Source organism: Tenrec ecaudatus, chromosome 5, assembly GCF_050624435.1.
Source record: "Tenrec ecaudatus isolate mTenEca1 chromosome 5, mTenEca1.hap1, whole genome shotgun sequence".
In the NCBI taxonomy this organism is placed as follows: Eukaryota; Metazoa; Chordata; class Mammalia; order Afrosoricida; family Tenrecidae; genus Tenrec; species Tenrec ecaudatus.
The window spans coordinates 145,564,799-145,574,325 of record NC_134534.1 but is presented as its reverse complement, the minus strand read 5'-3'; the positions used below and the strand labels follow the sequence as shown (position 1 = coordinate 145,574,325).

Here is a 9,527-nt window from a genome sequence, read left to right as displayed (position 1 = left end):
TCCCCTGGAGCTAGGCTGTGGCTAGACTCAGCTGAACTCACATCTTTCTTTGCTTCTCTCCCCGCCTAGCCCCCAGCAGCCTTCTCTTCCTTCCTCATGGTAGGTTTCACAACGCAAACTGTCCCTCAGGAAATCATTTACCCAGTAATTATTTCTAGAGACTCAAAGATATGCCTGCTTTTCAAAGTTTCCTGTTTGGAGATACTACTTGCTTGTCCTCAACCAGCGGTTCTCAACTTGTGGGTCGTGACCCCTTTAGGGACTGAATGACCCTTTCACAGGGGTTGGTCACCTAAGACCATGAGAAAACACATATTTCCGATGGTCTTAGGAACCGAGACACCACTCCTCTATCCGTCTCCAGGCGGGTCGCCCACATGCAGAGATGCCCCTATGATTACCCTGTGTGGAGACTGTTACCCATGCTACACCATGCTTCAAGACAAAACTTCATTTATTTGTCATTAGATTAGAAATAAATATTTCACAATATAGAATGACATTGTTTTTGTGATTAATCACTATGCTTTAATTATGTTCAATTTGTAACAATGAAAATACATCCTGCAGGGAGGGTGGGGTGGAAAGGGGGAACCGATTACAAGGATCTACATATAACCTCCTCCCTGGGGGATAGAAAACAGAAAGGGGGGTGAAGGGAGACGTTGGACAGTGCAAGATATGACAAAATAATAATTTATAAATTATCAAGGACTCATGAGGGAGGGGGGTACAGGGAGGGAGGAGAAAAAATGAGGACCTGATGCCAGCGGCTTAAGTGGAGAGCAAATGTTTTGAGAATGATGAGGGCAATGAATGTACAAATGTGCTTTACACAATTGATGTATGTATGCATTGTGATGAGTTGTATGAGTCCCTAAAAAAGTGATTAAAAAGAAAATACATCCTGCATATCAGATAAATACATGACGATTCATCACATTAGCAAGGGCCGCTGCGGCATCGGGAAGGTGGAGAACCGCGGCCCTAAAAGAAGCAACCGCCAGCTTTTCACCTAGGTGGACGCGATGGGACAGCGCCGGTGCACAGATAGTGCATTCCCCGCAATGGCTCCCAGGGGGCGCTGAGCCCGCCAGGCCAGCTCCAGCGCGGACGGAAGTCACGCCTGCGTCTTTGCGTGTCGTAAACGGTTACGTCACCTGCGCGCCGCCGAGAACGCACGCTTCCGGGGGCGGGGCAGGTCGAAGCCTGCGTCCCCCAGCCCGGAGTTGTCTCGGCCCAGGCTTGCGCCTCAGGGTGCGCGTCGCCAGCCCTGAAGGCTTCCTGCCGCGAAGGAAGCGTCGCGGGCGGCATCAAGCGTCGCCACCTGGGCGTCGGCACGTGGAAGCCCAGGTCAGAGCGGCCCTCCTTCGGGAGCGGGCTCCGTCGGCCGCGCTGGTGACGTAGGAGCCACGCGCCAGGTGCGGACGCGCTCGGTGCGAGCGACCGGGGGGGGGGGGGGCGGGGTACGGGGGGCGGGCGGCCTGGGACGCCTACCCCTCCCGGGCGGAGGACGTCGGGGAGCTGGTTCCGGGCTGAGGGCGAGACTTGGCCATGAACCTCTGCAGCCTCAGGGAGCACTGAGCCGGACCGCACCTCGTGTCGGTCGTGAGGTGGGCGCTGAACTCGCAAACAGTGCGGGGTGCGGTCCGAGGAACGAGTATCTTCAAACGAAGGCTCTTGACGGGACTACAGCTTCTAGCTAAGGTCTAACCAGATCTCAGCTGACCCTAAACAACCCCGTTTGTATCTTTTAAAGTAGCGTTTGTCGTTACAATGTTGCCCGGCACCTCTGCGGAAATGCCCATTCCAGCTTGACCTAGAATGAAGCAAACGATTCGACAGAAAAACGTGGTTTTGCTTTACCTTCCCCTCCTCGGTGTTAACGAGCACGTTGTGGTGGAGCGTTAGAGGGATGTACTTAGAATGAACTAGTGTTCAACAGAAACGTTCTTAACGCTTTTCTATATCAAACCCTTTCTTTTACTTGATCACATGAATCCTTTGCACTTTGATTGGTGATCTTATGCTTCCAATAAAACCTTTAATATTTTAACATAAGCCAACAGTATAATGCAGATCTAACTCCATGCCTGCGCCTTTGACCATTGTCAGGAATGCCCCACGTACCCCTTCATTGTGGCTTTTGCATTCATAAGCCTCTCATTCTAAACTCCACGGCTTGTTTTCTCAAAAGCTTTCGACCGTTTCCCAGTTTTGCAGAACTTTTCTCTAATAGAACTCTTCATATTGACTTTAAACAGACTTGTTCCACTTTGACAACTCCCAATTCCAACAGTTACACACTGTTATTGTTTTTTCTCTTTTATTATTTTTAATGTTTAGATGAAGTATAATTGACATGATTTCCCATTTTTTAAGTGTATACTTCAATGAATTCTTGCTTATGCATACAGCCTTGTTACCCACACCCATTTTAAGGTACGAACCCTTCTCAGCCCCTCAGAAGGTTCCATACTACTACTTCCTGGGCAATATCCTCCTCCAGAGGTCACCACTATTTTTTTTTCAATTAACTTTTTAAATCGTTTTATTAGGGGCTCATACAACTCTTTTCACAATGCATACATCAATTGTGTAAAGCACATTTGTACATTCATTGCCCTCATCATTCTCAAAACATTTGCTTTCCACTTAAGCCCCTGGCATCAGGCCCTCATTTTCCCCCTCTCCCCCCTCCCTCATGAGCCCTTGATAATTTATAAATTATTATTTTGTCATGTCTTGCACTGTCCGACATCTCTCTTCACCCACTTTTCTGTTGTCGATCCCCCAGGAAGGAGGTCACATGTAATCAGTTCCCCCTTTCCAACCTACCCTCCCTCTACCCTCCCTCCCAGTATCGCCACTCACACCATTGGTCCTGAAGGGATCATCTGTCCTGGATTCCCTGTGTTTCCAGTTCTTATCTGTACCAGTGTACAGCCGCTGTTCTAGCCAGACTTGCAAGGTAGAATTGGGATCATGATGGTGGGGGATGGGGAGGAAGAATTTAGGAACTAGAGGAAAGTTGTCATTTTCATTGTTGCTACATCACACCCTGACTGGCTCATCTCCTCCCCGAGACCCTTCTGTGAGGGGATATCCAGTGGCCTATAAATGGGCTTTGGGTCTCCACTCTGCACTAACCCCCTCATTCACTGTGGTAAGATTTTTTTCGTTCTCATGGTGCCTGATACCTGATCCCTTCGACACCTTGTGATCGCATAGGCTGGTGTGCCTATTCCGTGTGGGCTTTGTTGCTTCTGAGCTAGATGGCCCCTTGTTTACCTTTTAAGACCCCAGATACTATATCTTTTGAAAGCCGGGCACCATCAGCTTTCTTAGCCACATTTGCTTATGCATGCATTTGTGTACAGCGATTGAATCGTGGAGGTGAGCACACAATGATATGATTTTTTGTTCTTTGGTGCCTACTAACTGATCACTTCAACACCTTGTGATCACACAGGCTGGTGTGCTTCCATGTGGGCTTTCTTCTGAGCTAGATGGCCGCTTGTTTACCTTCAAGCCTTTAAGACCCCAGACACTATATCTTTTGATAGCCAGGCACCATCAGCTTTCTACACCACATTTGCTTATTCACCTGCTTTGTCTTCAGCAGTTGTGTCGGGAAGGTGAGCATCATAGAATGCCAATTTAATAGAAGAAAGTATTCTTGCATGGAGGGAGTACTTGAGTGGAGGCCCAATGTCCTTCTGCCACCTTAATACTAAACCTATAAATATATGCACATAGATCGATTTCCCCATCCTCATATATAAATATATTTTCATATGTACATGTCTTTATCTAGACCTCTATAAATGCCCTTTGCCTCCAAGCTCTTTCCTCTATTTCCCTTGACTTTCCTCCTGTCCCACTATCATACTCATACCCCACCAGGGTTTCAGCAATTCCTCTTGGTTACATTACCCTTGATCATGCCTCCTCCCACACCCTCCTCACCACCAATTTGGGTCACTTGTTCCCTTGTCCCTGGGCTTGTTAACACCACTACCTTTCCCCCCACCTTCCCCGCTCCCATGTCCCCCTGGAACTGTCCCATTGTTTTCTCCTCCAGATTATTCATTCAGCCTATCTTATTTAGACAGACCTGTGGAGATAATAACATGCACAAAAACAAGACAGAGCAAAACCAAGCAACAATATACAAGAAAGAAAAGCTTGTAGTTAGTTCAAGGATAGTTTGTTGGCCTTTAGGAGTGTTTTCCAATCCAGTCTGTTGGGGCACCATGCCCTGGCCCCAAAGTCCACCTTCTGCATTCCTTGTGGATCTTGCCGCTCCATTCCCTTGCTATTCTGTTGCTCCCCCTTAGTGTTTTGCTTCGGTGTGGCAGATCAGATCGGGTGCAATTCCTACACTGTGTCTCTGGTATTGTCCCCTGCAGGGCTGTGGGTCAGTGAGGGGCACCATGTCTCATAGTGGGGCCAGCCATGTGGTCCTCTCTGTGGAATGGAAACATCGTCCTCAAGGTTTGGTGGGCCAGGATGTGCTCCACTTTCTCCTCCTCCCCCTTCATCTGCTCCCATGTGCTCCAATCTGATATGTCCCTCTCCCGGAGCTGCAGATTCAATGCCGTCCTTTGAAATAAATTCTTCTTGGGGGAGGGGCAGGTGTCCACTGAGTGATTGGGATTGGAGTCGGCCCCCCAGACCTCACACCATTACTGTATCTGACACTGTCTCAGGTCCTTAGGACACCTCAATGAAAAAACCAGAAAGAGGGAAAAGAGAGTACAGGTAACTGGAAGTTAATGACCTGACTATGTTAGATGGTGGTAAGTGTGGAGGAGATGGACTTGGAGTGCGATTGAGAGAGAGCTGAGCAAAGCGCTGAAGCAGCTTGGGGAAGGAGGGAGAGAGCCTGCGGCTCCCTAGAAGACCCTTCCCAACCTGGGGGAGAGTCAGAGCTAAAGTCTATCAGAGAGCACAGAGAGGCTAGAAGGCCAGTGGGGTGGGGGTAACAGGAGGGGAGATCAGAGGTGGGAGAGCTGGGTGTGGTTTAGGTAGAGCCATGCTGGCCCCTGGAAAGACTGGCTTTATGAGAGGGTACACTGCCCCCCCCCCAAAAAAAAACAACAACGAAAATATCTAAACTGGGCAGAGCTTTTGTAGTACACTTTTTTTCCTCCATGGAGTGAGCATGGAGCAACTTGACCCGGTGGCATTGCTTGGGAAGGTTCTTTCTGGTTACAGTGAATTTTTTTTTGTGAAAGTCGTTTTGCTTGAACCTCGTTTTTTTGTGATGGCCAATTTGAGAGAACAGCATGCAGCTGTGAAATTTTGTTTCCTGCTCAGGGGAAAAATGCCGCCGAAGCTATTGTGATGTTGAACACAGCTTACCAGGACAGCCCTGTGGGAAAAACTCAAGTGTACAAGTGGGTTTCTCCTTTCAAAAAGGGTGGTATGTCAATTGATGACAAACCTACTCTGGACATCAACTTGCCAAACGGACTAAAATGTCCACTCTTAGTGCATTTGGAATTCGGTCTACCAGGTCAGACTGCTAATCAAGCTTTCTATTTAGAGGTGCTGAAAGGATTGTGTAACAGTGTGCGACAAAAAAGGCCTCATTTGACGACAGTGCACCTGCTCATACAGCCTTCTCAGTGTGCCAGGGAGTCTGGCGTATATGAAATAGAGAGACCGCCTTAGTGTTTGTATGGCTAATCTTAGCATCACCAGAATTAGGTTATTTTATCAGACAGCTAGTACTGTCAAGAAAATTAAACTCACTGCCAGCAAATTGATTCCGATTCATAGTGATCCTGTAAAGCAGTGGTTCTCAACCTGCCGTGACCCTGTCATACAGTTCCTCGTGTTGTGGTGACCCTCCAACCATAAAGTAATTTTCGTTACTACTTCATAACTGTCATTTTGCTACTATTATGAATCGGGGGACCCCTGTGACAGGGTCATTCGACACCCCACCCCCCAAGGGTTGAGAACCGCTGCTGTAAAGGGTTTCAGAGGCTGTAAATCTTCACGGGAGCTGCGTCATCTTCCTCCTGAGGAGCGCCTGGCGGGTTTTAACCACCATCCCTGTGGTTAGCGGCCCACTGCTTAGCCAACAGCGCCACCAGAGCTCCCTAGTTACTGTACTTGGAAATCTTTGGAAACTCGCTTCTCGTCCTCTTGATTCTTCCTGTAGGTGTGGAAGCAATGGAAGAGATACCTGGCTCACCTACCACATATGAAAGAATAGTTTACAAAAATCCCTCTGAGCACCACTACATGAAGGTCTGCCTGTAAGTTCAGTCTCGTAAATTCCATTTCAGATCTCTGGTGTGAGTCTGAAAATCCTAAAGCTAATCATACGCTTGTTGTTTGCTTTCACAGAGAGTTTCAAGAGCGAGGGGTCAGACTGAGTGCTGCCCAGTTCAAACAGTTAATCATCTCGGCTTTGAAGGACCTCTTTGGGGAGGTACGGACTGACTGTAGACCGACCATTCCTGAAGTTTATAAGCAGTACAGAAAGAACACTTTTCCAAACATTATTTTGGAATACAGAAGCAGACTTGCAGAAACAATGCATTTTTGATAAATTTATTCAAGTATGAGGAGCTTTAAATAATCATAGAAAAGAGGAACTAAAAGATAATGGATTTTTTCCCCCCGTGAATTTTGTGGGGTCCCCTTAAAGGTGGACTATAAAGCCCTCAAAATAACATCAGGAAAATGGGCAAAAGACATGAGCAGACTTTTCCCTAGAGAGGCTAGGCGGCTGGCAGGTCAATGTGGGTAAAGATGTGTAATGTTTAGCCGTTGTCGAGAAATAACTTAAAAACCGTGGATTGCTGCACACTTGACCGGAACGACCGAACCAAGAAGTAACACCATCCAGTGGTGAGGAGGGGTGGCCACGGGATCGCTCCTGTGTTGCTGGTAGGGGCGAGCATGGCACAGCCAGCGAGGAACACAGATATATCTGCTTTTTGTAAAAAATCTAGACATGCAGCTGTCTTATGACCTAACGCTTATATTCTCTGTGCTAAAAAACAATCAAGCAAAACCAAACCCTGTCCACAGATGTTCATAACTGCTTTTTTGTAATTGTGCAAGCCTGGAATCGCCGCACCTGTCCTGCACTGGGTAACGAGAAGCAATCTGTGGTGCATCTGTACTTTGGAGCACTGCTCGTCATAAGCAGGAGTGACCTTCTGATAGACCCACCTGCCGGGGTGAATCTACAGGCAGTTATGCTAGGTGAAAAAAAGCCAGTACCAAAAGATTAAAGACTGCCTGATACCACTTATGTAACACACCTGGAGCATCATCATGTATGTCACTTGGAGAACAGATTAGTGTTTGCCAGGGCATAGCGGTGGGAAAACGGGCAGGTGTGACTGGAAAGGGTAGGATGAAGGAGTCTTGAGGTATACTGCAGTGCTTTTTTATGATTTGATAGTAGTTACTGGGAAGCTCTCTGTAGTTATGTAAGTTCATCAAGTTACACTCACACACAAATTTGACAATAACTGAGCAAATCTGAGTCAACCGTTTGCACTGTTTCCTGGTTTTGATGTTGTTATGCAAGGTACTGCCATTGGGGGAGGAGGGCCTCCTTGTCTGTTCTCTGCAAACTCTGGTGAATCTCATTTTTCAAAGAAAAGGTTTCATAAAAGAATCTTAGATGTATACGGGGTCTTCTCTTACAAGGTCTTCGAAAAGTTCATGGAAAATGGAATTAACCAATATTTGAAGTTTTTCCACAAAGATTTGAAGCCCCCTGTAGGTGCCAGAAATAGCACCTGCTCCCTGAGATGCAGCAGTAAGCAAAGAGAAATGGCCCTTGGCCATTTGGAACTGATCGTCTTGGTTCATTTCAGGGGGAAACTTGCTAGGGGAAGCGCAGGGTCCCCTGAGATTGAGCTTCGTGTTAGGGATTAGGGGAAGCATTTCCTGTTGGGGATGGGAGGCACTTTTAAACAAAGGCATGTGGCGGGTGAGTGAACATTGATTAGTATGAAGAATGGAGGACAGTTCGGGCGCAGGAGCTGCCCAGGAAGAAGGCAACCCAGCTAGAACACAGTGTCCCAACACCATCAGATGTGTGTTTGTGAGGGAAGCTCAAAGGTCGAGGCTTTCGTTCTAGAATAATGGTGATACTCGTCTGATGATAACACGTTATTCCACGCTCAGGTTGGTGCTGCTTTGCCCTTGGACATCCTGACGTATGAAGAGAAGACCTTGTCGGCCGTTTTGAGAATCTGCAGCAGGTTTGAGTGGGGCACTAGCAGAGAGGGAAATAACTCGTCTGAGAGAGGAAAGAGTTTTGTCTTTGTGAACTCTGGGCAGCTTTAGGGAGTTTGAGTGGGAGCCAATATGAGTGTCATCTCCCAGGAGCGGATACTCTATAAAGTAGAGAGCCTCAGACATATGTCTGCAGCTTCCCAAAGGTCCCTAGTGACACAGGTTAAGACCTTGGCTGCTAATTGGTTGGCCATTCTAACTCACCCAGCAGCTTGGGAGAAAGAGTTGGTGGCCCCAAAATGACAGCAACACCTCCTCCCCTCCCCCCCCCCCCCGCCTTTGTACATTCTGTCACAGGGGACTGCTGTAAATCAAAAATCAACTACACCTGAACAATGTCGCGTTTCCTAGTTGATGGATGGGAATACGCCTTTTAGAAACAGTCCTAATTGTGGTTCATTTTGTCCTCTGCTTGTGACACACACTTGTGCTTTTAAGGCTTCCTTATTTAAGTAGGGTCTGTAGAAAGCAGCTTCACTTCCTGGGTCATCGAAACAGAAGCACGAGGAGACCTTGCAGAGGCCGGTCTTCACTCCACGGTGTGTTCTCCTCTTTCCACAGTGGGCTTGTCAGGTTGTGGAGCTCCTTGACCCTGCTAGGATCGTACCAAGGCAGAAAATGTGCTTTCAGGGTGATTCAGGTAAAGCTGTTCTTCCGTCTGCCCCCAACCAGGCTGAGTGGTGGATCGGCGCTTGTTAACATATTTGTGTGTGCCTGTCTAAGTCTAGTATGTTTCACGTCATCCAGCCGGAGGGAGGAAAACCCAGGACTTCCTTGCTTCCAAGATTGATGTAGACGTTAAATTGCAACCTTAGATTTTAAGCACTCATGTTAAACTGTGTGGGAGTTTGGGGACTAAAACAATGGAGTGCGCTTAGATTAGTCTTGAATTCCTTAAAGCATGCACAGTGCCTTGATGAGTTAGAACCGCTTTTCTGAGCATACCGTGGCCAACTGCTCGTTGTTCTAAGACCACTCCCCCAGGATGCTCTTTAAAGTACTTCCCTGTCAGCTTGGTTTGTCCTGTAGCACTGGATGTTTCAGCTCCCCATCTACTCACTGTCCTGCGTTTCAGGACCATTTCCCCTGAAACTGCATTAACTTCTTTCTCTTGTAGGTCTCTCCCTTTCTGCTTGCATTGTCTGGTAATAGCAGGGAACTCATGTTGGACTGAAGAGACTTCAATTTCGGAAGACTCTCAAAACGACTCTGGAGCTCGCTTACTGTGTGAAGGCTGAAGCAAGTTGAAA

General features: G+C 47.5%; 1 protein-coding gene across 4 annotated transcripts; it reads left to right on the top strand.

Annotated features, from left to right (window-relative positions):
• The first annotated feature begins 1,197 nt into the window (after positions 1 to 1,197).
• On the top strand, positions 1,198 to 9,526 carry RPP14 (ribonuclease P/MRP subunit p14). 4 transcript variants are annotated; one of them, XM_075549984.1, is made up of 6 exons: positions 1,198 to 1,353; positions 6,176 to 6,272; positions 6,364 to 6,448; positions 8,167 to 8,243; positions 8,839 to 8,917; positions 9,395 to 9,526. In XM_075549984.1, exons 2-6 carry the CDS (start codon positions 6,187 to 6,189, stop codon positions 9,449 to 9,451), a joined length of 384 nt encoding a protein of 127 aa, XP_075406099.1. In that variant the 5' UTR covers positions 1,198 to 1,353; positions 6,176 to 6,186; the 3' UTR covers positions 9,452 to 9,526. The 4 variants fall into 4 exon arrangements, with proteins under 4 accessions (XP_075406099.1, XP_075406097.1, XP_075406100.1 ...); XM_075549982.1 differs by having other exon boundaries at positions 1,198 to 1,421; XM_075549985.1 differs by lacking the exon at positions 1,198 to 1,353 and adding an exon at positions 1,499 to 1,613.
• The last annotated feature ends 1 nt before the right edge of the window (position 9,527 follows it).

Excerpts from the sequence above, each read along its gene's own strand:
- RPP14 (XM_075549984.1), top strand. The coding sequence starts at position 6,187 with ATGGAAGAGATACCTGGCTCACCTACCACATATGAAAGAATAGTTTAC. Across the intron at positions 6,273-6,363 it reads CACTACATGAAGGTCTGCCT|AGAGTTTCAAGAGCGAGGGG; the intron begins GTAAGTTCAGTC and ends TTGCTTTCACAG. Across the intron at positions 6,449-8,166 it reads TGAAGGACCTCTTTGGGGAG|GTTGGTGCTGCTTTGCCCTT; the intron begins GTACGGACTGAC and ends TTCCACGCTCAG.